Source organism: Gregarina niphandrodes (assembly GCF_000223845.1).
Source record: "Gregarina niphandrodes unplaced genomic scaffold scaffold00005, whole genome shotgun sequence".
Lineage (NCBI taxonomy): Eukaryota > Apicomplexa > Conoidasida > Eugregarinorida > Gregarinidae > Gregarina > Gregarina niphandrodes.
In genome coordinates, this window is record NW_011645776.1 from 187238 (window position 1) to 214473 (window position 27236).

At 59.0% G+C, this 27236-nt stretch overlaps 10 protein-coding genes across 10 annotated transcripts; 6 read left to right on the forward strand and 4 right to left on the reverse strand.

Moving 5' to 3' along the window:
- Positions 1-65: 65 nt before the first annotated feature.
- On the forward strand, positions 66-5459 carry GNI_038840 (hypothetical protein; the record flags this gene model as incomplete). The annotated part of the gene is made up of 1 exon (XM_011131065.1): positions 66-5459. The coding sequence occupies one exon, from the start codon at positions 66-68 to the stop codon at positions 5457-5459; it is 5394 nt and encodes a 1797-aa protein (XP_011129367.1).
- A 126-nt stretch (positions 5460-5585) lies between these two features.
- On the forward strand, positions 5586-7718 carry GNI_038850 (putative transmembrane protein; the record flags this gene model as incomplete). The annotated part of the gene is made up of 1 exon (XM_011131066.1): positions 5586-7718. One exon carries the CDS (start codon positions 5586-5588, stop codon positions 7716-7718), a length of 2133 nt encoding a protein of 710 aa, XP_011129368.1.
- A 183-nt stretch (positions 7719-7901) lies between these two features.
- On the forward strand, positions 7902-8467 carry GNI_038860 (putative patatin-like phospholipase domain LELG-00944 protein; the record flags this gene model as incomplete). The annotated part of the gene is made up of 2 exons (XM_011131067.1): positions 7902-7907; positions 8177-8467. 2 exons carry the CDS (start codon positions 7902-7904, stop codon positions 8465-8467), a joined length of 297 nt encoding a protein of 98 aa, XP_011129369.1.
- Positions 8468-9100: 633 nt separating this feature from the next.
- GNI_038870 (hypothetical protein) lies at positions 9101-9916 on the forward strand (the record flags this gene model as incomplete). The annotated part of the gene is made up of 2 exons (XM_011131068.1): positions 9101-9249; positions 9463-9916. The coding sequence occupies 2 exons, from the start codon at positions 9101-9103 to the stop codon at positions 9914-9916; spliced, it is 603 nt and encodes a 200-aa protein (XP_011129370.1).
- Positions 9917-10178: 262 nt separating this feature from the next.
- Positions 10179-11309, forward strand: GNI_038880 (protein phosphatase 2C; the record flags this gene model as incomplete). The annotated part of the gene is made up of 1 exon (XM_011131069.1): positions 10179-11309. The coding sequence occupies one exon, from the start codon at positions 10179-10181 to the stop codon at positions 11307-11309; it is 1131 nt and encodes a 376-aa protein (XP_011129371.1).
- Positions 11310-12298: 989 nt separating this feature from the next.
- Positions 12299-14983, reverse strand: GNI_038890 (chloride channel, protein ClC; the record flags this gene model as incomplete). Its single annotated transcript, XM_011131070.1, has 3 exons — positions 12299-12544; positions 12613-13567; positions 13698-14983. 3 exons carry the CDS (start codon positions 14981-14983, stop codon positions 12299-12301), a joined length of 2487 nt encoding a protein of 828 aa, XP_011129372.1.
- A 314-nt stretch (positions 14984-15297) lies between these two features.
- Positions 15298-18754, reverse strand: GNI_038900 (hypothetical protein; the record flags this gene model as incomplete). Its single annotated transcript, XM_011131071.1, has 2 exons — positions 15298-15560; positions 15652-18754. The coding sequence occupies 2 exons, from the start codon at positions 18752-18754 to the stop codon at positions 15298-15300; spliced, it is 3366 nt and encodes a 1121-aa protein (XP_011129373.1).
- Positions 18755-18795: 41 nt separating this feature from the next.
- Positions 18796-20361, forward strand: GNI_038910 (adenosylhomocysteinase; the record flags this gene model as incomplete). The annotated part of the gene is made up of 1 exon (XM_011131072.1): positions 18796-20361. One exon carries the CDS (start codon positions 18796-18798, stop codon positions 20359-20361), a length of 1566 nt encoding a protein of 521 aa, XP_011129374.1.
- Positions 20362-21309: 948 nt separating this feature from the next.
- GNI_038920 (carbohydrate-binding module family 48 protein) lies at positions 21310-21990 on the reverse strand (the record flags this gene model as incomplete). Its single annotated transcript, XM_011131073.1, has 1 exon — positions 21310-21990. One exon carries the CDS (start codon positions 21988-21990, stop codon positions 21310-21312), a length of 681 nt encoding a protein of 226 aa, XP_011129375.1.
- A 2130-nt stretch (positions 21991-24120) lies between these two features.
- GNI_038930 (putative phosphatidylinositol 4-kinase) lies at positions 24121-26865 on the reverse strand (the record flags this gene model as incomplete). The annotated part of the gene is made up of 1 exon (XM_011131074.1): positions 24121-26865. One exon carries the CDS (start codon positions 26863-26865, stop codon positions 24121-24123), a length of 2745 nt encoding a protein of 914 aa, XP_011129376.1.
- Between the last annotated feature and the right edge of the window lie 371 nt (positions 26866-27236).

Consider the following 27236-nt stretch of genomic DNA (forward strand, 5'->3'; position numbering starts at 1 on the left):
TCGGCTCGGCTCCAGCGCCCGGCTCGGTATCGGGCGGTTCGGGGAAGCAGCGGCTGAGTAAGCGGATGAGCTCGTTCAACGGCTCTTCGCGACGCTCTTCGGACCTCACCGACGTCCGCGGCGACGCGGATTGCTACCCCCACCTGCTGTTGCGGAACCAGGGCCCGTTTGAGTGGACCGTGGAGCCACTCGTGAGTCTCATAAATCTGCGGTTGGAACGCGCACACGCTTTCGTGCGTCCCATAACTGGCCCGGTGGCCACCGGCGGTGCGCGGCCGCTGGACCTGGAGGACGTAATCGAGTTCGAGGCGCCTGAGAAGGCCATCGTGGAGATTAACTCCAAGGCGGACTGGCAGGCCGGGCATTTGGCAGGCACACCAGTGCAAATAACGGTGCCCCGGCCTGCCGGGCCCGTCTCGGCGATGAAAACCAAGTCCGCGACGGCTTCTCCGCTCGCAACCAAGCCCCCCACGGGACAGGGCGACCTGTTCCTGTCGGACCTAGCGGCCTCCAGCGGGCGCCGGTTCCCGAGCGGCGTGAGTTACGCGTCCGAGTCGGGAATGCGCGAGTCGCCGGTTGCAGCGTATACGGTGTGCAGTTTGGGCGCAGATCGCGTGAGTCGGTTGGGCTGTGAGTTAGCGCTGCTGACGACTGCGGAGAAGTTTTCGTTACAGGCGGCGCCGCTGGCGCTGCGTGTGCCGTTCCCGCGCGCGCGTGCAATGGAACACGTGTTTGTGAAGCAGGAGAAGACTCGCGGCCCAGCGGACCCGGCGGAGCAAGTGCTGCAGTGCACACACTTTGTGGCGCGCGTCGAAACCGAGCTGGTGCATGCCGTGAGTTTAGGCAGCGTGAGTTTGGACACGACGGACCCTCGCGCGTGGGTGACGGTGCCGCGTGTGCGTGTGACGTTGTTGCCGATGCTTCGCGTATTCAACTGCCTGCCGTTCCCCGTTTGGATCGCGGTGGACGAGGAGCCGCCGGCGTTGCTGTGTCGGCAGTTGGAGTATTCTCATTCAGCGCCGGCACTGCCTTTATACCTAAACCTGAGTCGGTCGGAGCAATTTGAAGGCCGTCAATTCTGCGTGCATCGAGGCGGGACGGGTGTTTTCGCCGTCTGGGCGCAGCCGCTGGAGGCGAGAGGCCAAGCCCAGGCTGGAGGAGTGGCCGGAGTAAATGCCCAGAGTGGCGTGGACGTCCAGAGGGGGGTGGGGAATGGGCCGTCTCGACTTGGTTCGCAGCCCCGGCTTGGGTCTTTGCCAGGCGAGGCGGTAGTGGGTCGGTTGGAGGAGACGGCGGTGACGATTTACGACGAACAAAACTTCGTAGCGTTGCAGGCGGTTGTCACAGTTTTCGCAGACCCGACGAGGACGGCACGATCGGCGTTGGTGATGACGTTACACGCGCCCTTGGTGATCTCGCAGTGGGCCGGCACGGGTGCGTGTCTAGGGATTTTGCGCCGACGTCGTGCGAAACCTGGACTGGCCGCGCGTTTGGTGAAGCGTGCGCCGGTCGACCTACCTGTGCGTCAGACGCACCATAAGGCCAGTCTGCTCGCACTCGGCGCAGACGACCTACTGGTCTTCACCGACGGCGCCGAACTCGAATCCGACGTGCGTGCGCCGGTCATCACCAATGCTCGCACGCGCAACGAAGAACGACGCCGCGAAACCATTGAAAAACTGCTCTGCTTCGCCACCGTCAGCCGCGAGCCGCGCACACCCGAACTTACCTACGAGCACTCCGTAGCCTTCACCGCCGCAGACCTCTTTGCACAGACGCACAAAGTGGAACTGCGCACACGCATGGGCAACCACTTCGCCATACTCACACACGACGCCGCAAAAGACGCGGCCGTATACCCCTTCTCCAACTCTCTGGACCTCGGCCCTCTCGGTGGCTGGGGTGGTCGGAATGCTGTTTCGGGTCGCAGTGTCGTTTCCGGTCTCGCTCCGGGTCCAGCACCCGCCACCGCGTCGGCTGTGAATTCTGCAACGGGCGTGGCGCGGGTGCGTTGTTACGTGGACACGGGGTCGCCCAACGCGCTCAAGTACTGTTCCGTATCGGTGGGAGCACGGTTGCCGGAGTCTTTCGCAGAGTTGTACCCCCCGGCCGCGTGCGGGCCGGCGTTTCTGCGTTCGTCGACGGTCAAGGTGGTGCCGAAGTACTGGGTGCTAAACCGGCGCAGCCGCGCGCTGACGTTGCAGTACAAGGGCCAGTTGTTGACGCTGCCCAGCAACTCCGTGTTGCCGGTATTGCTTCCACGAGACCCGTTGGTGCTGGACCCGCGCGACGAGACAGAGACGCAGCCGCGACTCACCGACGACTGGCTCTACGTGATGGTGGACTTGGAGAAGGTCAATGGAGTGCGTCTCTGCGATCTTGGTCCTGTGCCGCAGACGCTGGGTTACCTTCAGGGTCACCACTACGCCGCGTTTCTGCGCATTTCTGCAAGTGAAAGCGCGCTCTCTGCCATGACCACCGTGCTCATCGAGGATGCACAACCCGCCCAGAGCTATTACATCTGCAACGCCACCCGGCTGTACACGCTGAAGGTCTTCCAACCGGGCGCAAACGAACGTGCACACGCGTTTGCACAGGCGCGCGACGGCGCCGACGCGGAGAGCGCGGTACTTGCGCGCTCCTCGCCGGCGGGCAGCGTGCTGGCGGAGGAGCCCTCCGCGAGCGCGGCGCTCGCGCCGGTGCCCTCGACGATCTTCTGCGCGCCACGCGCGCGCGCACCGCGCGCGACGGCGACGCTGCCGCCATATGTGTTGATTGCGCCGGGCGAGACGGAGCCATACTTGCCGGCTTCGCTGCTGGCGCCAGAACAGACGGCGGCGGTGCTGCGTGTAGACGAGGGCTCGGCCTCGCCGGCGTTGCTCGAGCCGGAGTCGAAGACGGACCTCTTTTGCGGCGGACTTCTCGGACGGCGCGGCGAAGCGCCGCTGCCGGCAGGAGCTCTAACCCTGGGGACTGGTGCGGCTGCGCGCGACCTGATCCGGATTCTTGGACCCGGGATGGACGCGACGGTGGCGGTTCCGGACGCGGGGTTAGGTCCGAGCAACGCGGAGGAGACGCTGTATCTGGTGCTCAAAGACGCGCTGCTCTACTCGCTACTCGCGAGCATTGCTGGCCCACTCGGTCCTGGTCCTGGCCTGGTTGGTCCGGGACCGGGGCCCGGAACCGGGCCGTTGGGACTTGGGCTGGGGCTGTTGCGACAGAGCACGACGGCCGTGCCGTCGCGCGCAGAGCTCTACGAACAGGCCAGCGTCGCCAGCGCGCCCGCGGAGCCACGCGGCGGCTTCGCCGCGGTCGTGGACGCGGCCGGGTGCCTGCGTGTGCAGCTCTCAACGAGACTGTTGCCAGCACTCCTGCGTGCGTCGAATGTGGTTGTGAACAAAGTGCAGCAGAACTACTTGTTTTCGCAGGCGCATCTGAGCGGGACGAAGTCGGACAAGTACACGGTGCTCCTCACGACCACCCAGATGCACTGGCTGGCGCACCAGAGCCTCGACGCTCGCACACATGCATCCGGTGGCCCGCTGGACGCGCGTCTACAGCACGTACGCCGCCTCCTCGCAGACGGCCACTGTCTTCAGAGTGTCTTGCGCCGCGGCGCCTTCGTCCTCACCTTCCGGAATGCCTATGACCCCCAGGCGCAAACTAACCTTCTCAAGGCGCTCCGCAAGGGCACCAAACTCACCCTCGACCTCACCCGCCTCCGTCTCTGCCTTTATGCTGACCCACGACGACTCACCACCGACGACGCCGCCCAACTCCTCCAATCCGCCCTCTCCGACAAAGACCTCTCCACCGTCAGCCACGGCACCAGCGCCGAGGCCCCCCAAGGCGGCGAGACCGACCAAGGCGGCGAGACCGACCTAGGCGGAGACCCGAATAGACTTACCGCTAGACCGGCCGCGGAGTCGGGACCGCTCCCGACAGGACAACTCTCCCCCACTGAGGCGGGAACACACGGCACAGCAGAAGAGGGGGTCAGCAGCGTCGGCGGCATCGAGATTTGCTGCCAGAACGCCAGTCTCCAGCTGCACCTCTTTACACTCAACACCCTCGTTTCCGACTACCTGCGCGTCCTGCACGCGGTCATCGCCAATCGACTCAACGAGACCGACACCCGCAGACTCGTGCGCTCCATGCATCACCACAAGACCAAGTGGATGCTCGTCAACGCGGCCGCCAATCAACAGGAGCGCGCCGTGCTCAATTACCTCAAGCTTGGCGGACTCACCGTCTCCTTGTTCACCGAAAGCATCAAGTCCCTCCTGGTGCTCAAACTAAAGGAGTCCCACAAACCGAAACTACTCAAGAATCTGTCCAGCTGCTGCCAAACTACCGACGGGCACTCCGACTCACCCCGACGCTTCTTTGTTGAGTCGCACCACCCGCAGTTCACGACTGAAACCAGTGGTGGTGCGACGCACGAACCGCGAAACAGCATGAGCAACACCAGCGGACCCACCAACTTCGAGCCAAGACCTCAACGCGACGCCGCAGAGTATACAGTGAACGAACGCGCGAGACACAACAGATCCAACTTGGTGCTCTCCTCGACCTCGGACGGATCCAGTCTGGTTCACCGGTCAGATGGAATTGCCCCCCTCGTCAGCGTTAGCTTGCACGACAGCCCTCAGCTTGTGCCTGGCGTTGACCGCAGTGCCTCGGAACTCACGGATAGAATCGAACTCCGTCACCTCAGTCCAGATGAAACAGCTGGATCACATGTGCTCGGTTCCCAGATAAGAGCCCGTCATGAACAGATGCTGCGCGCTCGTGAGAACGACCGCGAAAAACAGAATCGGAGACGGAACGGAGAGATTACGGTGCGGTTAGACGTCGTGTTCGACCGGATGCGCCGTCTGGTGTACGTGAACGAATTCGTGCTTGGATTGAAACAACACACGTGCATTTCTCTGCATGTTCCTGTAGGTGTGTTGTTGCAAGTTAAAGAGTCTCTAATGAGACCGGTGTATGATGATTATATTCTTTGGAAGTCCAAGCAAGTAGCGGAGGAAATGCTGCATATGTTGTCTTTGCCAATAGTGACTAACAAGCTTTCTATCCACAACCTCACACTGAGCTCAATTCCTATAGAATTATCCGCGAATGCAATAGGTATGCCGAGGTTAAACAGGATTGTGGCGGCATCTTTGAACATAAACCAGTTGCACATCACGTTGCCGGAAATAAGTGTGAAAGATTTCTCAAGGAGTAACTGGAGGAAGCAGCTCCCCGTGTGGAAGGCGGTGAAGAATATACTTCTGGACACGGCCAAAAACATTGCTGGCATCATAAGCAAGCAGTATATAAACGTAATATCTCTGACAGCGATTGTCGTGGGACGCACGAAAAGCTCGGTGCCATGTGGCGGCGGCAACACAGGGTTTGTGAGACTCACGTTCCGTCAGTGGCCGGTCATGCGTTGTTGTTTTAGAGGTTGAAATTACTGTGGTACACGGTGACAAACAACGAGAGCCAAGTGAACCGCTTGCTGGAAGACCAGAGCCAACGATTTTGACTTTTTCTTATATATCACCAATTTTCCTTTGTGAGGTTCATTTGAAAAAATGAATGACTACACTTTGGAGCACAACGGATACAGCGACGTGCCTTACGCAGGGGAATCAATGATGTACCCCAACCCCGCGATGGAGGAGACGGTGTACGGTGTCTCCGAAGCAGGCGTGCAACAGCCGCTGTATAGGCAGGCGCCGGCTGCGTACGGCGGCCCTGCGCCGTTGTACCGAATGTCCGAGTACGAGGTGGCGCCACGAGTATACCGCCAGGTGCCTGCTCGGTACGGCGGCGGTCCGCTGGCGGGTGGCGGGCCCGTGGGTCCGGCGGTATACGAGAAGTATTCGAGTGGGACGGAGAGCGTGGACATGTCTGAGCGTGTCAAGAGTCGCTGCGACCAGTTGTCAGTGATCCTGATGATTGGATGCGTGGTGGGCTTGTTCTACATGTTGGTGAGTTCGTCATTTGAGGGGCGGATTGCGGCGTTGTCGCATCCGCTGAATTATCACGGTTATGCATGTGGCTGGGACGGGCCGGTGTCCCACCTGCCATATGTGTATTACCCGCTGGACCCGAAGGATGGGTCGCGGTTGCAGCTGTTGACAGAGCGACCGATGTGTGTGGAGCGGTGTCCGGGCGAGGAGGACGTGGCGAAGAAGGCGTACATTTCGATTTCGGACGCGCGTGCCGTGAATGTGGGTAAGAGTTTGGCGCTGGTGTCGTTGCTGCATTCTGTGCGTTCGCCGCTGTATGCGACTGAGGCGAACTCAGGCGGCTACTGTGTGCCCAAGGCGGGTGTGTTGCGCAGTCAGTTGCAGGCGCGCGTGACTCGGGCCACCTGGCTGCGTTCGGTGGCCTCGACAATTGTGCACACGGCGCCGGTCTGCGCGGCGGCCGCGGTGGTGGGTTGTGTGCTCTCGTATATACTGGGGGTAGGGCTTGTTTCGAACCCGCGCCTGTTCGGTAGCAACAGCTACCTTTTAGCCGCTGGACTGTTGGGCACGCACGGACTGCGCGTGCTGCTCACCTACCCGCGCACACAGATGCTGCCCGCGCTGCTCTGTCTCGGTGCGACAGCGGGCCTGCTCAGCACTCACCAAGTCGCACGCCTGCGCATCGGCCGGGCAGAACGGCTGCTTGAGGGACTGGCGGACATGCTGGAGACGCGCCGCAAGGAGGCGGAAATGTATGTCACGGCGGCGCAGTTGCTGCTGCTCGGTGTGGCCTACTCGGTCATCACGGCATTCTGCTTCTCGCAGACGGCACTCGACACCTCACAGGCGCCAATGATCGACTTCACGCTCGACCCAAATGGCGGGCTCCGCATCCAGCCGCTGGAAACGGTTGCGCGCTTCGCTGACCGGCGCGCGTTCTTCAAGCTGCTGCTGCTTGCTGCTTGCGGTCTAAGCATCATGGACTGCGCCGTAACCGCCTTCCGCGCAGTCTGCATGGCCGTGGTCAAGCACTCCCAGCTTCCGCCCGCGACCGACCGAAGTTCGGAAAGCGGCTGCGGCCGGCCCAGCTGCCGCGGCGCAGGTTGCGAGGACTGCGCGGCAGTCCAGGCGGGCGCAGCCGGCCTGGCGCCGGCGCCGGAGTTGGGGGGGACGGAGTTGTGGCTGGGTGCGGTGCAGGAGGTGTGTGACCGGGTGGGATCGGTATGGGCAGTGGCGGCAGTGCAGCGAGCGACAGGAGTGTGTGGGTGGGTTGCCGACATCTTGGCGCCCGCCTCGCCGTTTGCGGAGGCGATGGACCGCTGGAACTACGAGGGGAATTTGGTGGAGTTTGCATTCGATTCAGACACTTCGTTCACGCGCGCGGTGCAAAAAGCAGACGCCGTTGCGGCCACCGCTGCGGCTCAGCAGAGCCCCATCCTGGCGCTGCTCGGCACGGCGCGCTGGGCCACTCGCGGCGCCGCTTTGCTCGTGTTTGCCGCCGTCTTCGTCCCCACACACACTCTGATGCTCCTTCTCTGCGACCTAGATGGCGGTGCTCTCGCGCCCGCCGCACAGACGCCGCTCACCGCCAGCGCTGCCGTCGCCGCACTCACCGCCTACGTCGCACGACTCCGCCTACGCGGTCTGGACGCTACCGCAGACGCCGCGCTCTACCTCGCAGAACTGCGCCAGTGCCCACTCGCACAAGACGAAGTACTCCACGCCGTCCGGCAAGCCGCAGACTTCGACTAATAGACCGAAAGAAGTGACCCAGGGAACGCACCCGGCAGCGACTCGGCCGACCGCGATGACTTGACTGGACCAACTGACTGCTGTCCTGCGACCGAATGCTGGCAGGCGCGAGTGATCAGACTTGCCGGCAACAGCAGCTGTCTGAGGGTCAAGGGGCAAACTTATTTTGGGAACGAACGAAGGATGTTGGTAGGCGTCTGGCTGCTCAAAGCGTCGGTGCTGCTGCCACTGGGCCTGCTCTGCGTCGGCACAGTTGGTTGCACCGTGATCATCTCGCTTCAGATCGCGTTGCTCGTCTGCCTCTACAACGACAAACACGTCCGTAAACTTAAGGCAAAGCTGAATCACACCGTACCCCCCCCCTTTGGTACCTCCACCCACCCCCCGCACACCAGCCCCTTTGGTACCCCCCCCCCCCCCAATACCCTCCCGGTAAGCCGCAACCTCCCTCCCCTCAGACGTCGATAACGGAATACGCGGCAGTAGCATCTGAGTTGGACCGGAAGCTGGGACTGGACTTGTGGAAGAAGGACGTCAAGAGTCACGGCTACGACTTCCACCGCGTGCAGCTCTGGAGCAAGGCGCTATCTGTATATCTGGAGTCGAACGCGCTAGACCGCCTCTGCGAGGTCCTGCTGCAGTCACAGAAGAGCAATCATGGCGGGACTCTAAGCACGGCCGTCTACAGCTACACCTACTGGAACACCAAGGACTGCATCATTCAGTACCACAGACAACTCATCAAGTAATCATCACCCTTGTGTTACAGTGCCAACCATGGTCTCGATGATGGCCGCCCATACGCTCCCACCCTCTCCCGGCTTTCTTAGCCCAGTGTCCGTCCCCCTTGTCTTGATCCAGTATTGAGTAGGTGTTTGGAATACGTGACTGAGGCAATCTTGGCAGCGGACACTCCCAACTTAAAGGTCTTTTCGTTTGCTCACCAGTTCGGCCTCCTCTGGGGCAAATCTGTGTTGGCCATCCACGGCCGCCGGTCGAGCCTCTATTTCAACGTAAGATGCCACCGGGCACACCACCGGGCACACCACCGAGGCTTCGTTTGACCCGCGTTCGATCCACTTGACGCCCCTTTGCAGTACGGTGTGTGTAAAGGACTCCTCCACTTAAAATGCGTGCCGACTGTTATCTACGCCTCGGAAGCCAACTGCATCATCGCTGGCTGGCTCACGCTCAACGCAGACACGGGTGAAGACGATTTTAGAAAGGATGACGAGACCATGCTGCAGATCATCGCTACAATCCGACGGAAACACAAGGTCAGCTTCTCCACCTCATACGTTGACCCATTCATGCTGTTGACCTGTTTGCCTTCCGTCCTGCCCTCGGCCCTGCCCTTTACCCGTGCTTGGTAGTGGTACAATATGCGACAAAAAGATAGGAAAGGTTTGCTGGATCTTCTTTCGTCTCTCTTCGGAGACATCACTCTCCTCGAGAGTTATAACCTGTCGGGAAGACAGCTGAACCTAACTAACCAATTCAGACCGGACCAGCTGGTCGTAATGAATTACAAGTAAACCCCTTCCCCCGGCTTGGTCGCCCCCGTTTGGTCGTCACTCTCAATGTGTTGTTGCAGAACGTGCCCGGAGACGACGATGACAAGTGCGATCTTGACCTGTTTGTGCAGCGACATTTTGCAACCGACACCCATCCACACTGCGGCTGCCGCTAGCTGTTCCCACCACGGCAAGGAGCCGCTGGCGAGCTTGTGGGGCATTGTCCTCAGGGACGACGAGCGCCGCTGCTGGCTGCTGGACGAGGGGCACCTGGAACCCGGCTGTCCCCGCGACCAGCTGCTCGGGACTCCGGGTCGCGATCTCATCAACACGATGTACACCATTCGGCAGATGCTCCACGACACAAGTCTGCAGCTGCAGTGGACCATCTCCTCCACCGTCGGCTGGGCCTATCGAGCCGGCACCTGCTTCGGTCACAGTGCTGTCCAGTCCTCCTGCGTCACCACCGACGCGTCCGCAACCAGCCTCCTCGGCAGCAGCGCCGCGCCCGGCCACCACCGCAGCGCCATCTTCCACCACCCCCACATCAACGGTACCAAAATTGTCATTGCACCACCCAGAATCGTTTCTCCCCTCGATTATGTACGCTACGTCTGCTCCGAGGACTTTCAAATGGGTCAAGGGCTAAAACGTGCTTATCAGCACGCCTGTCTTGTCAAGTAGGTCCTGCACACCCGTGCAGCTCACACCTAAACTCGTGTGGTTCACATTCGGACTCGTGCGATTCACATTTGGACTCGTGCGACTCACACTCGGACTGGTGCGACTCACACGCGGACCAGTGAGACTCACATCAAGTCGCAGGGGGGCATCAAGGGCACGGGAGTCCGATATGGGACATTTGATTAGGATGCGTTTAGAGACTGAGCGAACGGTCCATATGTTGTTGGAGGCTTGTCAGATAGAGGCGGAAAGCAGTTAAAAAATGGGGAGTGACTGGGTGCCGGCAGGCGAGCGGGGGCTTTGGAAACGCGAAGGGACTCCGTGGCTGTGTTCCCGGGAAGGGCAGCTCTACTTCGAGGCCTTCCTGCCGGGCGTGACCCAGCCAGCCAGTCGCGTGTTGGGCATGAAGGACTGCGTCTGCCAGACAGATGAAAATGAGATGGAAAAGAACGGGAGCGCGGCGGAGAAGACCTCCAGCCTAGGAGTTGAAGCTGTTTTCGGGACATCCACGATGCAGGGAGTTCGGGAGCAGCAGGAAGACCGGTTTGCCGTATTGGCCGAGAGCTTTCTGCCGTCAGCGGACGTCAGGTCTTCCGCTGTCTTGGTGGCAGACGGCCACGTGGGGGCGACCACGGCCGAATTCGTGGCAGACCGACTGCCTTTGGAGCTGAAGCGGTGCATCCAGAAGCTTCTCGCCACGGCCCCCACGGCCACGCCCAAAAAGCGAGCGCTGCAGATACCGCCGTCCGATCCGTCGTGCCGGAAGTTGTTCAAAAGCGAGCATGTGCCGAACGACGCCGACCGGCGCCAGGCGGCCAGTGCTGCGGCCGCGGGCGACCAGCCTGTCAGTGACACTCCGGCTCGAACAGTTCCTGTCGGCGTGTGCAGTTGTGAGTACTCTGGAGAATACGGTTGCGACGGCGAGAATTGCAGGCCTGCTGGGCACCCGACATCAGCTGTGGATCCGGTTCGAGGTGTGGACCGAGACGGGAGTGAGGACCACCACACTGGAGACGGGGATAAGGCGGAAGGGGATAAGGCGGAAGTTGCGCCTGGAGAGAGCGAAAATCAAAACATTGGGGGAGCCAGTGGCGAAGTGTTGCGGGACAGTTTGCAGGCCGATCCGGTAGAAGACCTGTCGTCGAAATACCTGTCGCCGGCCGCTGACATTTTCGGCAAGTTGAGGGAGTGTGTAAAAGATTGCTATCTCAAGGTAGACTGTGAGTTCCTTCGGCTGTTCCGGACATCCAGGGCGGGAGCCACTTGTGCCACGGCTGTCATCCTGGGGGACGTCATGGCCGTCGCAAACGTGGGCGACACGCGCGTCGTCCTAGTCAAGAAAGAAGGACACGGAAAACTTGTAAGGCTCGTGCACACCATCGACTCACGCTAATCCATTGGCACCCACCGGACACCTCCTTCCGCAACTTGACGCTTCTAGGACGTTGAGAGACTCTCAGTGGACCACAAGCCGGGAGAGGAGGCCGAAAAAAAGCGGATAGAAGAGGTTGGAGGAATAGTAAAGTGTATTCGAGGATGCTTTCGGGTGTTCCCTAAACCTGCTGGCCCATCAGTAAGATCAGTCACTCACCAGGTCACGTGAATGTGTGCCTCACACGTGTGAGTGTGCGGCTCACGCTTGTGAATGTGCGCCTCACACTTGTGAGTGTGCACCTCACACTTGTGGATGTGCGCCTCACACTTGTGAGTGTGCGCCTCACACTTGTGGGTGTGCGTCTCACAACTCTGTGCTTCATCGCGACTGTTCCTTTTCCAGCCCAAGTTGGACCGAGGAGCCGTGGCGCTGGCTGTATCCCGAGCCTTCGGAGACCGCCCGCTCAAGACCGGGAACTTGGTTGTAGCGGAGCCGCACGCGATGGTGCGCCGGCTGACTCCTCAGGACCGTTGCCTCATCGTCGCTTCAGACGGGATTTGGGATGTGCTAACGGAGGAGGCTGCGGCCACGGTAGTGGACCAGTGGTACAAGGCCCGGGACGCCGACACGGCAGCGAAGACGCTGGTCAGACTGGCCTATCAACATGGAAGCCAGGTGAGCATTTGCGGCCGCGCGAAGATCGCCCACGCGAAGATGGCCCGCGAGGAGGGGGGGGGGGAGCACGAGGGTAAAGGACAAAAGAACGTAACTGCTGTACAGACACAACTAAACTTCTCCTCTTTAGGATAACATGACCTGTGTGGTCGTCTTCTTATATTTTTAGTGCCTTGTTCTGCCTAGTTCTCCGAGGTCGACTCAAGACTTGGTGTGCTCCCGTAAACGACCTACACAGCAGGCGGCATCATCAGAATAGATGGATTGCACGACCGGGCAGTGTAGGCATCACATAGACTGCCTCCACTCATACCGGCTGAATTAGAGCGTAGTTAGTGCCTCAGTTTCTCCAGCCTAGCGAGGAACGCCTTTTTGCTGAGAACTCCGGCGAGTCTTCCTTCTTCCGCAAAAATCATGTAGCTGAGTCCGAGTTGCACAAACAAGTGGTGGATATGACTAAGATTGTTGTCGGGGTGGGCAATCATCAGAACAGGGTGGACCAAATTGCTAAAGTCCAACGCGGAGCCATCGCTGTCGGCGGCGGTAAAGGAGACCGGGATTTGGCCGTACTCCAAAGACTGAAATGAACAAATGTTGTGGACCCAATGTTGTGGACCCAATGCTGTGTGAAGGAGGTGGCGGTTACAGCGAGGTTAATCTTGGCGACGGCCGCGCGAAGTTCCTTGCCGCTGACGACGCCTTTGACGATGCGGTTGTCGATGTCGCTGACGACGGGGTAGTGGGAGAAGGTGAAGTCGGTAAGGAGTGTAAGTATCCAACGGACGGTCCACTGTTGTGCGAGGCTGATGCAGACGACTTGGGCGGTCATGATGTCGCGCGCGTGAAGACCAAAGGCGATTTGGTGATCGGACTTGAGTGGGGTCATGTGCAGGAAGGGGAGCCGTTTGATCTCGATGGCGTCGTCGTAGATGGAGGGTTCGGTAATAAATTCGCTAACACCCTTAGCCACAAGTGTGACCAGCATGTAAGGCACAATGTAGGCCAATCCGCCGCTCATCTCGAACGCAATCACGACCATAGACACCGTCATGCGGCTAACACCACTTAGCACTGCAATAGCACCCAATAAACTGTAGGCTCCCGGGTGGATGCAGTCAACACACTTCATAAAACGCCAATACGTCTGGAATCCAATCGTCACATGTCCGATGATACGGCCCAACAAACTCCCCATTGTTAACGTCGGTACAAACAAGCCAGCCGGTACACATGTGCCGTAGGTCAACCACGCAGTCACACCGTACACAGAGAATGCCACAAACAACTGCAACATCAAAGACAAACTCGTGTTGTGGCCCACCGGCCCCAAGGCAACATCAAAGTCGATCGGCGTCACCATTTCCACATTCGGCACTGTCAACAACTCCTCGCCAGTTACGCCCGTACGAGCACACAAACCGAATATGTCCGCACCCGTCGTAGGATCCACCTGGCCACATCTCGAGAACAATTGCGACATACAAAAAATTGAAGACACGCGCAAGATCGGACACGCGTAGTTAAACACGTTCGCCAAGAAGCCCACGAAACATAGCTCACGCAACCCATCGCCTCCGTAAATAAACGACAAGAACGGTACTCTGCAAGAACGACTCCATCTGTGCCCCCCTTTGAGGGATCCCCTGAGTGATCTCCCTGAGTCATCTGTATCCGGGCTGATCGAGTCAAGTCCGGTTCTTAACGGCCGGGGGGGGGGGGGGGCGTGCTTACGAGATTTCTTTCTTACGGCACTTGATTCGGAAGAGGGTTAGGTGTTTGCATGCAATTATGTAAATGGCGCCCACGACACCTCCGAGGACGCCGATGACGAGGAACATGGGTATTTCTTTGACGCCCCAGGAGCCGCCGAGAGTGTCCAGTTGGAAGATGGTACCGTTGCCACTGCGGGCGCCGGAGACGTTTTTGAGTACGACGGCCGAGACCACGGCACAGAATAACGTCTTGTACAGCGTACTCGGCGGGAAGTAGGTGGAGACCTCCTCCAGGGCGAAGAGGACGCCACCCAGGGGAGCGCCGAAGGCGCTGGCGACACCCGCGGCACTGCCAGCGCTGATTAGCGCGTTGACTTTGCTCGGTTCGGCGGAGTAATTTTTCGGCGCGCGCGTGTGCACACGCGTGTGCGCGCTGGGTCGGTAGGAAAGAATCGACGCCCAGGCGGCGCCGATGTGTACCATGGGTCCTTCTTTGCCCAGACCTAGGCCGGAGGCGACGGAGAGCGCGAGCGCCAGCGTTTTGACGATGAGGGTCCAGGGATGCATGACGCGTTTGAGCCAGAAGCCGCCGAGGACCGTTTTGACCTCGGGAATGCCGGACCCTCCAGCTGCGGGGGCCAGTGCCAGGACGAGGACGCCGCCGGCGTACGCGAGGAAGGTGCCGATGCTGACGTACATCACCCAGTCGAGATGCTCGATCCAGAGTCCAGCTTCGCCGGCAATAAGCGCAGACCAGGATAACCAGGTAGCGCTCTGGTTCACGGTGTGTCCGACGGCGGCCGAGAGGTCGGCGCCGACGTCGGGTGCTATGCCGGCAGCTTGCAGGATGCCGGCAGGGCCCAGGTCGGTCAGCATGTTGGGTTTGAACTTGGTCACGGGACGGCAGCTGTTTCCGTAAATGTCCACTGCAGCCGGTGAACCGCAACAGAGTTCGCGATTCAGCCACGGTAGGCCTCGACAGAAGCCGAACTTTAGGTCGGACAAATGCTCGGCCACGAAACCGATCCAGGCAGCGCAGACGGCCGTCGCTACGCCCACCAGCGCCACCAACAGCCAGTCCTGATATGCACCCAGCCACTGCCAGCTCGAATCGCCTTCACCACCAGCGGCGCCGCACTCGCGACTGCCCTTACGCTCGTTCAGGATGCTGATCTCCTGCGTCTCCGTGTCAATGAACGCACCTGCACTCGGCGATGCCAACAACTCGTTCTTCATCCGATGGAACGCAATCGAACACCAACGTTTCCACTTCGAAGACTGGTCCTCCGCCGTCGGCCCCAACATGTGCTCGTGAGACGCCAAACCTGACGGTATCACGACGCCGCGACTCACAGCCTTCAAAGCCGCCTCCTCGTCCCAACTTGGCGACGTACTCCCCAACAGCGCTTCTTTCTCGCCCGCACTGCCACGCAATCTGTTCGTGATCACCACTGGTGCTGCCTATCCCATACGGTGGTTGGGTGGGTGGTCTGGTGGTGTGTGTTGTCTGGTGGTACGGTGTGGTATCCCGCTCGTGTGCCCTGTCCAGGGTGTGGGGCCTGTCCGGGGGGATCCTCACTCTGTGTCTGGCGTGCAGACGACGGAGCCCCTGAGGAGCATCATTTTTCAAAAGGGTTGCGTGCGTCTAAAATAGCCTGCAGGTCCTGCATGATGGCATCATGCACCTTCAGCTGCGCCACAGCCGGCCAGAGGAGATCGCAGTGGCTGCTGCCAGCCACCAGATTCATCTGGATGCGCGCCGGCCTGCCGCCCACCGCCTCGTACAGCGAGCACCGACGCGCTGCTGACTCGCTACGCTGGTCCAGCAGCCGCGTCTCTGTGAGCCCCACACACCGCTCCAGCAAGGCTTCCATGCCCCTCACTGATGGGAAACGGATGGAGAGGGAAACGGGTGGGAGGGAGACCGCAAGGGGTTGAGGGAGGCCAGAAAGGAGAGGGGAGGAGGGACTTACCAGTGTCGGCGATGTTGTCTTCGAGGCCTGCATAGATCTTGATGGGCGCGAACTGAGTGACCAGCTTCCCTACGTTGAGCTTCTCCGGCGGCGCGGCTCGGTCGCCAGGGGGGGCTGCGTCTCTGGGCCCTGCGGGGGCTCCGGTCGGGCTAGTTGCGGGTGCCCAGTGTTGTTGGATGAAGGCGCGGGAATCTGCGTTGTAGACCAGTTTCTCGCCGAGGAGGTGGCGGCCGTCCATGAGATCTTTCCAGAGTCGCATGTTGCGGCGAGTGGTCATTCCCGCGGGGGTGAGTCGGTAGGCGAGGTCGGCGACGCGTGAATGTAGCGGGAGCAGGTTGAAGCCGAGTACGAAGCGGACAAAGATGTGTCCGATGAAGCCGAGACGGACGTGCAGCATAGCCTGCAGCAGTTCGGTGCCGAGTACGATCCAATGGAGGTAGTCCCAGGTGGCGGTGCAGACGCGACCGCGCACGAAATCAGTTAGTCCGCTAAGACTCTCGAGCGCGAACGCTCGGATCACCAGTGGCGGGCTCAGCATCACCAGCCCCGTCGGGAACACCAACGGCGTAGCGCGCGGCTCCGAAAAGATCTCCGAACAACCCGCGCTCGCCCGCCGTCCCGGTCCGAACGACTCTGCCGCGCTTTCATCGAATTCCGGCTCCGCACTAGGTCCTGACTCAGGCATTGACGAGGACCCCGGCGCCGATGAGGACGGCGTCGAAGATCCGAACAACCGCGCCCGGAATGGCGGTGGGGCTCGGTAAGCCGCGTCGGAAACAGCTTCGTCCGGGGCCGGCGGAGCGGCCTCGTCGGGCGACTCGTCGGCTCTGGGGGTCGGGGCCGCGCGTGCCGTAGGTGCCGCAGCCCAGGCGCCGTCGGGGTGCGGTTCACGGTGCGCGGGTCGTGGCGCAGACGCCACGCTCTCCACGGAATGCGTGCGCGGGAGGGCGGCCTTGCCGCTGGCTGCGCGCACTTGGCGCAGTTTCCCGCGTCGGCGGCGCTGCTTGTCGGTTGTGCGACGGAGCACACGCGCGTGCGTGGCGGTCCACGGGTTGGCGGCCGCCGTCGGGGGTGGGTCGGGCTTGATGACCGTGCCTTCTGCGTCGTGTTTGAGACAGTTGGTGGTCGGGACCTCGCGCTGAGCCGCGACCGAGGGGAGAGGGAAGGCCGAGGGGAAGTCGGTGGCGGAAGCTCCGCCGGAGGCGGGGCCGGAGGCTCCCGGTGGTGCGGTCTGAGGCCAGTCCCAGACGGCGGTGGCGGTGGCGGAGAAGTCGTCTTGGGGCGAGAAGGTCAGGAGGGGCGCCGGAAGGACGTGGGCGAAGTGGTACTTGAGGGCGGCGTTGAGGGAAAAGACGGCGCTGCCTTGGCTGAAGCCGACGACGAGTGGGCCCCGGGTTGGACGTTTGCGGAGAGACGCTTGTCCGGGGGGTTCATAGATGCATTGATAGATGGCTTCGCAATCGAGCACGCTGGAATCGACGTGGGTCCAGTCTTCGTCCCAGTAGATGCGGAAGAGGCGGCGGAGATCCTTGAAGGCGAGTGGACGGAAGCCCATAGGGCGGTTAGTCTCGGTATTGAGGTTTACGCAGAACTCGTTGCCGCGCGTGTTGGTCATCCAGACATGGAGGTGGGGGCGTTCTTCGAGCAAACGCAGGGGCAGGCTCCAGCGGTAGCGCGCACGCGAAAGCGTGCGGTCGTAAGTGGGACGGAGGCAACGGTACTGCCGCAGTCCGTACTCCCATAGCCACTTCCATACCAAGATCCAACAGAAGCACACTCCCCACAGACGGCCCGTGATGTCCAGCGTAGGCACGTCCCCCAAGGCACTCCACAACGCAAGGACCCAACACATCGATGACTCCAACAAACCGTGCTGGAAAATCACCACTTCCGGCTCTCGCTCCGACGCGAGGGAGTCTTGTTCGAAAGAGTTCTGTTCGAGAGAGGCTTGTTCCAGAGACTTGCAGCAGTTCCTCTTGCGGGAGTTCTGATAATAGGCATCGCCGCCCTCCGGCTCCGTGCTAACTACATTGTCAATTCTCCTCCGGCCTCCACGACAATCCTGCGACAGGCTCGGGTCCTTCCAATCCCGGTCCTTCCAATCCCGGTCCTTCCAATCTCGGTCCTTCCAATCTCGGTCCTTCCAATCTCGGTCCTTCCAATCTCGGTCCTTCAGGCCCTCTGATAGATTGTGGTCTTCTGATAGACTGGGGTCTTCTGAAAGGTTGCGGCCTTGTGGGGGGTAGTGGTCTTCAGAACAGGGGGCCCAGTTGGCCTCCTCGCGATAGGCCGCGGGATCGCAGCCATAGACGACGGGGTCGCAGCGAGTGTGTTCCTGGCCGCCGCGAGTCGCATCCAGAAGCAGCGCAGCTTCCGGTGCGTGGGGCCACGAGAGCGCATGGCCCGCCCGTTCTGTGCGGCCTCCGTCAGTGCTTTGGGAATCGTCGCTCGATCGTCGGTTGCAGGGACACGGTCGGTCGCGGAAGGGTTGTGTGCAGAAGAGTAGGTAGAGGTAGGTGGAGACGGTGAAGGTGGTGACGCTCGGCAAATCCCGGGTGAGGGGGGCGGGTAGTTTGCGGAGACGGTGGTGGACGAGGAGGTAGTTGTCGAAGGTGACGACGCCCCTCCGTTCAGTCAAGTACTCGCCATTGGAGCCGACGAAGGTGAGTACCTGGTGTTGGTCCCAGGGCAGCGGCGTATCGTCGCCCACGCGTTGTGCGAGCACGGGACAGAGCTGCCAGTGGTGGTGCACCCAGGCCTCGACGCGGCCGCGGCAAACAGCCCACCAACACAGCTCATCGAAAGAGAGCGAGGAGGTGGCGGACTTCCCAATACCACACAATACAGCGGCGAGCTTCCGGACCCGCGGAAAACGTAGGCCCACGCCCTCACGGAAGGGCGGGTAGGTAGGTCCCGCGTTCGAATCCCGCTCCGGTACAGCCGCCAGGGGCGCAGTAGAGCGGGGCGAACGGGGCTTCGCCTCTTCACCGCTCGCGTTCGGGGGCCAACGCGGCGTGCTCGTGGTCGACAACGTTGGCGAGAGCGGCTCGCTCTTGAGCCAGGCGCCAGAGGCCTGTGGAGGAGGGGTCGTTTTATTCACCATCTGCGCATGTTCTGCACCTCTTTTTGTAACTTTTGCGAAAAATGGTTGCCGTAGTTACTACTGACCCGACTCCCTGCTCCGCTGCGCCGGCGAGCAGTCCTACCAAGCCTGGCTCGTCAACAGTGGTTGGAGCGGAGACTTTGGCCACGAGCACGGGTGCAGGCGCGAGTCCGACGTGTGCGGGGAAAGTCGCAGACGCGTCGCTGGCGGCTTTCGGCCGAGCCGAGATTGAGTTGGCCGAGCACGAGATGCCGGGGCTGATGGCGTTGCGCGCGCAGTATGGTACGACGCAACCGCTGGCGGGTGCGCAGATATCGGGGAGTTTGCACATGACGGTACAGACGGCCGTGTTAATTGAGACGTTGGCTGCGTTGGGTGCTGCGGTTCGTTGGTGTTCGTGTAACATCTTCTCTACCCAAGACCACGCAGCGGCGGCTGTCCAGGAGGGTGGAAAGGCAGCAGTGTTCGCTTGGAAGGGTGAGACGCAGTCGGAGTACTGGTGGTGCACGGCGCAGGCGTTGGACTGGGGAGTGGCGGCAGATGGTAGTGTAATGGGGCCTACACTGGTAGTGGACGACGGGAGCGACATGACGCTGCTGATTCACGAGGGGGTGCAGGCTGAGCTTGACTTCGAACGCACGGGTGTCAGATTGGATCCGAGCACAGCGGAGTCGGAAGATGAACGGGGGTTACGTGCACTTATCGCCAGCACACTCGAGAGTCAACCGACACGTTGGCGCACCATAGCCAATCGGCTCAAGGGTGTGAGCGAAGAGACAACCACCGGGGTCCACCGATTGGCGGAGATGGCTAAGGCGGGCAAGCTGCTCTTCCCCGCCATCAATGTCAATGACAGCGTAACCAAGTCCAAGTTCGACAACATATACGGCTGTCGCCACTCGCTACCAGATGGCATCATGCGGGCGACTGACGTCATGATCGGAGGCAAAAAGGCACTGGTGTGCGGCTTCGGTGACGTAGGTAAGGGTTGCGCTCAGGCCCTCAAGGGCTGCGGCGCACGTGTTTTTGTCACGGAAGTGGACCCCATCTGTGCTCTGCAAGCCTGCATGGAGGGTTACCAAGTGGTACGATTGGAAGACGTCGTGGAAGAAATGGACCTATTTGTCACATGCACCGGTAACCGTGACATCGTCACAGGCGAGATGATGGCTCGGATGAAGCACAACGCTATTGTTGGCAACATCGGGCACTTCGACAACGAAATCCAGGTGGCCGCACTCGAGAAAATGGGAGCCCAAAAAATCAACCTCAAACCGCAAGTTGACCGGTGGGTGTTCCCCCATGGCCGACAAATCATCCTATTAGCTGAAGGCAGATTACTCAACCTTGGCTGCGCCACCGGACACCCGTCATTCGTCATGTCTTGCAGTTTCACCAACCAAGTACTCGCTCAATTGGAACTCTGGCAACATCACGACGAATACAAAAACAAGGTTTACGTACTTCCTAAACACCTAGATGAAACTGTGGCTCGTCTGCATTTACCCAGCCTCGGCGCACACCTTACCACACTCACCGAACAGCAAGCAAAATACATCGGCGTACCAACCGACGGACCTTACAAACCCGACACCTATAGATACTGAATGGCACCGTACTAAATGGAACCCTCTGTGTGGGCACCCCATTCGCAACTAACCGACCAGTCTAATCCGACCTAACCCGTTCCGGACGTTTAGGCAGACAGTTTTACCCTTTTTTTGGATTGCTACCGGAAGAGTGGGTCGGAGTGGACATTTTTGAGAGGGCCGGGGAGGGGTCGAGCCGCACCGAGAGGGATTCGAACCGCCGCTAAACGGTTCTGTGGTTGTGTCCACCAAAAAAGACGAGGGAGAAAGCAGCAAAAGCTGGCTCTCCGCCGCTACAATGGACGCTGCAGTGAGTCAAGATCCTTTGCAAGTTGACAGCGTGATTGACGGGCAGTGGGTCGACACGCTGACACATGCGCTCGTCAAACCTGCTCCCACGTCAACTGCACCCGTGTCACGTGCACCCATGTCGGCCGCACCTATATCACGCGCGCACCGCGTCAACTGCATTCTTGTGAGCTGCGTACGGGCAGCTGCACTATATGTATATTTTTCGACGACCAGGCGGCCGACTAGCCGGTACCTGTACCTGTGGCCGACCAGTCAATACCTGTCGTATCCTGTTTGCTGAGGCCCGCGGATAAGAACCACAGCCGGGGCCTCGGGCAGTCAAGACCGCAGCGAGTGCCATAGTTGACTACATTATAAAGTGGGACTCCGCAAAGTTCCTGAACGCGTTTGTGGGGATGAGGGAAACGCCTGCTTTATCGGCCAGTGCGTTCTTCGCAAGTGGGCTGACCGTTGCATGGATGGCCACGACGTAGCACTGGCGATGGTCCGCGGCCTGTCGGAAGACCATGGAGATCGCGGAAGTGTGTGGTCTAAAGCACAAAGGTAGTGGTGGTCAGAGGGTGAACCGCAAAGGTAGTGAACCGCAAAGGTAGTGAACCGCAAAGGTAGTGAAGCACAAATGGTGAGGGGGCGGTGACTGTGGGAAGAGCGTAGTTACCCGATAGCGGTGGTGACGGAGGAGTCATGGTAGATGTGGTTGGCGAGTCCGTGTAGTGGCGCAATGAGGGGTGGCGGGGGGTGGGTGGCGGGACACTGGACTTTGCTGAACAGGAGGGGAATAGCAGGCGCGTCTGAGGTATATTCCGTGAGTTCGGGTATGTCTTGTGAGAAGTTGAGATTGGTAAGTGTGGGTTGTAGATCGACGCATCGGAAGTGTTGATGATCCGAGATATCGATGACGTTGTTAACGAAGCCATGTTCGTCCGTGGCAGTTTCCTGGTCGGGTGCGAACTTCCAGATGTCGTCAACGACGAACTTGTATGAGTGTTTGCCTCGTGGTAGTTCCAATGCAGTCACGAATTCGTGGCCAGCCTTAACCATTTTCACTCGCGCCGACCAGTCATTAAAGCTGCCCGTTAGGAACACCTCATGGCCGCCATGTGCCCATGTAAATACACACGAAACTAAGTCCTCACATACTGAACTGGTCGAAGAACTCCTCGCCTCTTCCGCCTCTGTCTCCACCGAAACACGCAACGGACCCATACCCAACACTTGCACAGCCTCCAACTCGTCCTCCTCCACCGCCCCTGCCGCGCTCTCTGCCTCCTCCTCCTCTTCTACCGTCCGACGCCGCATTATTATTTTACCGTAGCAGCCTTTACAACTACCCATTACACTATCAAAAGAAGCACCACTCTATCCACCAATAACTGCCACCTCGGAGGACCCAGCGGTGGCGGAACCGGGGAAGTAGAAGTGAAAGGCCATGCGGTTTCCGACACTCACCTTCGAGGAATTCCGGCATGCCGCGCTGTACATGTCATTGCGTAGTTTCCTGCTTGCGGAACAGGGCTTGCCTACTATCGATCATCTGTTAGTGAAGTGGTACGTGAAAGACGTCCTCCACACACCCGCGGCCGGTCCCGGGGCAGGACCGATGCGAGGCGGTTCGGCAGGCCAGCACATCAAGTACTTTGGTGCGCTGCAAACCATGATAAAGCAAGAACTCTTCCTGGTGACACACACCTCCGCCAGACAGGTACCCGGTGACCCCAACAGCGTACTCCGGGTCCTGAAACTTCACCCGCAAAACTGGCCACAACCCTTCCTACAACTGGACACCAAGTCGGAAACGCAACCTGAACCACACCCGGGAACGCAAACCTAGCATTGGACGAGACCCTGTACGAAACCCGGACAGGACCCCGTGTCCGAGACCTGGAGATGGAGATGGAATTTTAGGTCTAGACCCATCATATCCAGAGCCAGAGACCTGGGGATCTAAACCCAGTGTGCGCAAGGTGCACCATAAGATGACAGCGAGTGTCGCCTTGTTCGAGGAAGCTCGTCGGCTCTTGAAGAGGCCGTCGGAGTCGCGGAAACCGCACCGGGTGGGATCCAGAAGCCACCGGTGTGCGAACCATCGGGGCGGGAGTCATCGAGACAGGAGCCATGGAGGTGCGGGGAGTCGGCGTGCTACCAAAAGACCGGACCGGGTTTTGGAGACAGAGGAATGCTCGGACATGGAGATGCAAAGCCCGTCGACCGCAGATCAACAAGACCAAGAACACCAAGACTCGGGCACCTTCGGGCAACGAAATGGCGAGGACGTGCCAGTCTCCGTCGCTCGCTGCTGGCGAACACTGCGCTACCTGAACCTACCCACGAACTTTTACCGGTCAGCAAACAACGCGGAGCTGTCTTTCTTCGACGGACCGGCACCCAACGGTAATGTAGACATGACAGAAGGCACACCCTACCTGTCAGTCGCCACAAGCAACAGTCCTAGTCCAGACCGTCTTGAGAAAAAGAGACCTCTCCAGACAAATGCTAGGACTCGGGCCTTCACCAGAATGAAATTAAGGCAAATTATACTCTAACGCCGACACAGTACAAACAGTACCATGGCTGGCAAGCATGCGACGGAATTACGCACAACAAAACCCACAGTCGTGTGCCGGACTAATCACGTCATGCTAGACCAGTCGTGCTCATGCTGGACCAGTGATGTCCTGAAACCAGCCATGTGTTGGATAAGTTGGGTAAAACTCTAGCGACTGACCGCTCGTTCGGCCGCACCGATTTTTAGCCAATCGGTCTCACGTTGACCAACCCAGGGACCAACCCAGGGCCTGCGGGGATATTGTTTCATCCAGTGCTGGCCGGCTCGTCTTCGATGGCGCCGAAAAGAAACTCCATTAAAAGAGGAGATCATTGATATATTTTTTCCGACACGGTCGCATCCTTTTCATACTTCTGCAGGACTAGACGCAAGTGAATCGGACGGCGCTTCGCTTACTCTGTCCAATTTCGTTAAGGAGTTGCGTCACTTGGGTTTCGGCCAACTTTCGCCGTTGCCCCTTTTGTATAAGATCATGTTGCAAGTTTGACGCCCAAACGGTGAGATACATGAGAAAGAGACATTTCATCGGTCTTGCAGCAAACAGCACACGCGTGTGCGGCGGATCAATTGACGGCTTTTCGGCGCAACTATGGCGTTCACCAGTCCATTTTCTTGCTTGCCAGGTTCTCCTTTACCAAATACCATTGGAGAACCGCTGGAAAACATCGTACTGCTGAGTTCGCCAATTGCCGACCGAAAGATCGATCAATTCTAAAACTTTGCTTGTGCACTGCAGAAAAATGCGAATCAGTCACAGGGGGAAGGGGAGCCAGAAGGCCGGCCGGCGGGCCGGCGAATGAGGAAATGTTGGCTCGACTGCCGGGTGGGTATTGACCACCGTGAGGGGGTATTCACTAGCGGGTGTGGGTATAGACGTACTTGGTTTTGTGAAGCATTGATCATGAATCGATCTTTGATACCTTGTAAAGCTGCTTCAGGGTTTCCAGAGAAGCACGGCATTTTTGACGCTGCAAAGGGAAGATTAGTTGGAGTGAGGGGAAAGGAGGGTAGGGGAAAGGAGGGTAGGGGAAAGGAGGGTAGGGGAAGGGAGTGAATTTACCCGTGAACATCATTTCAACGATGAGGAGTATTCGTTCATAATATTTCCGGAGTTCAAGGAAGCCTTGGACCATGAGCTCCCTGAAGTACTCGAAGTTTTCAGAATCAGGTCCACCGATGATGGCCATGAGTTCCCCCGATAGTTTGAAGGGTGAAGTTTCGAAGTTGACATAGCCGGGTGAGTTGGTGAGCATGAAGCCGTAATCGATATGTAGTAGGCGGCCTTCGGCGGTGAGTAGGAGGTTGCCATTGTGTCGATCCTTGACCTGTAATAGGTAGCTGACCAGGGAGTATGCTGCGTGTGATTCTATGAAATTTTTCCGCGCTTTTTCTAGGTTGTCACTGAAGGCTGCTTCGAAGATTTTATGTAGACTGTCGATACCGAATTTTTGTTTGACGGCATCGATAGATTGGGTATCGGGTACGAATTCCATGATACCACAATTGGCACCCGTTACTAGAATCTCGTAAGGGTATAGCCAGAGGGGTAGGTCTGCGGTTTTGAAGACTTGTACAACGACTTGAATAAGTTGCGAGGCGAGTAATTCTTGGCGTACATCGTCTCCGCCTTTGACAAGCACTGCTCCACAGCGCCAGGTTTTGAATCGGCCGAAGGGGCTCTCTTTGCGTATGCGTTCTACTTTTTCTGCCCAGAGTTCGCCCCAAATAGCGCGTCGCAATCTCTTGGCCTGTTTCTCCGGCGTCTCATCTGGCAACTTCAGCTGTACCAACGACTTTCCGGCTGCCGGATCTGGGTCCAATTCTGTCTTGACTGCAGGTGTCGACTGCGCTGGTGAAGATGAACTAGAACCGGCTTCGCTCTTCTTACCCACGTCTAAAAAACCACTCGCCGTATACGGCCCGCCGGTACTGCTTTCCGGGACACCCGCCCCCTCAATCAATGGCGTCGAACGACACTCCTCAGTCGATTTGTTCGGACCCGTAGACGCAGAACGCACCAATGAACCCAATTTCTCACTCGGACTTATCTCCGACCCACGACGGCGCTGAATCACCACCGCTCCCCCTGTAGCCAACAATCCCACTGGCCGACTCAGTGACTCAGGATATGGCGGCACCACCGGCGCCGGCGACGCTCTTCGTGAACCAACACCCAGCGACCTTTTAATAGGATCGACAGGACTCTCGTTCTTAATCGCTTCGTAAAACACTTTCGTGCCACCGCAATATTCACAGACGAAGGAACAACCGGGATACATTGAACGACTCACAGGCCGCAAAGCTTCAGCCGACATACAGCCTGCTCTCTCCGGCTGCCTCGGACTAGGACTTGTCCCCGGCTGCGGACTCGCCGGACGAGGACTTGACGACGTACTCGAAACCACGCCCGCCAGATTCGGACTCGAACCGTTTATGGTCGGACTGGGTAGCGAAGGGTAACAGGCGATACAGCAAGTGGTATTCAACGCTGGATCGTTGATGATCTGCCACTCTTCCGACGTCAACGGCCGATCCAAAAAGGGCGGCACGTATAACTGGCGTTCGCGGAGCGTCGTCAAAATTGCATCGTAAACGTACATGTTGCTCCACTCAAATTTGAACTCGTTAATCACACCCATTTCTCGCTCCTCGTCTACTGAAGACTCCTCCTCACTCATCTCCGACGAGTACGACGAACTAGATGACGACCGCAGTCCGCCAACCGCCGCGTCCTTCACGCTACCCGCTTGGTCTCCCACGATGTCTAGACCGACACCGACCCCAGAACCTTCAGCTCTAGAACCTTCAGCTCTAGAACCTTCAGCCCCTGATACCGTCTGGTCTGGTTCACTTTTGTCTGCGTCGGGCGAGGCGTCTGCAGCAGTATCATGCTTAGTTTGTTGGCGCGCAAGTGTGTCTCGAGAGGGTCGTCGTTTTTTGTCTCTGCGTGGACGTTGAGTGAGTACGACAGTTTCGCCTCGTTTGTAACTCTGTAATCTCGTATTTTGGCTGCTGAGAGGTTGGTTACGTAGAGCACGTTCACTTTGTTTCTGTTTGACGGCTAGTGCGCGTTGGAGTGCGTGGATGGGAACGTCTTGGAGGTCTTCGTCAAGGTCTCCGAGTTCGAAGACGAGTAGGTAAGGTGCTCGTCGGCGGCTGCTGAAGACCTTGGCCTCCTCCACATTGACTCTGAGGACTTGGAGCGGGTTACCGATGGTACCTTGTGCACTTTGGGTAGGTGAGGTAGGCCGGATCAAAAAATCAGTATCGGAGGCCGCAGTTGAGCTGAAGCGAGCGAATGGCAGAGCGATACCGGTCATGCCAAAAACGCCTTCTGAAGCGGCAACCACACAACGCCGACAAAATAGCCACTCGTCCACCGACTCCAGGAACTTCTTAACTAGTTCCACACGCAACTTCCGATCTGGCTCCGCCGCAGCCTTGTTGCTCACCTCAATAATCGTCGTGATGAATCGGTCCAACGTATTAAAGTACTCACAACGCCGTTGAGGTGCGATCCATGGCTGCAACTCCCGGTTATTATGCAACACCCCGTGATACTCCTTTGCAAAAGACGCATACTGGAATGGCGTACCCATCTTCTGATATGCTGTCGGAATCTTCACCTTCGCACCAGGCACCATCACCCAATGACCGAACGTTATAAATCCCGGTGACACACGTGTTCTACGCGGAACTGCCTTCGACTCAAAAAGCTCAGAAGGAGACACCAACGACTCGTCCACACTCGTACGAGCCTCCAAAGCACCGCGCACGCTCCAAGACTCGCCGCCACCCAATGAACGGCGACCGCACATACGCCCCAAGTTGGTCACGCACTTTTGCACACTCGCCTCGTTCGAAGGCGTCCGATACCGAGCCAAGAATCCCACCAACCGGCCTACAAGAATCTACTTACTGTGGGAGGTGGAGGGGGGGACAGATCACCGGGGGGGACAGATCACCGGGGGGGTAGATCACCGGGGGGGGTAGATCACCGGGGGGGTAGATCACC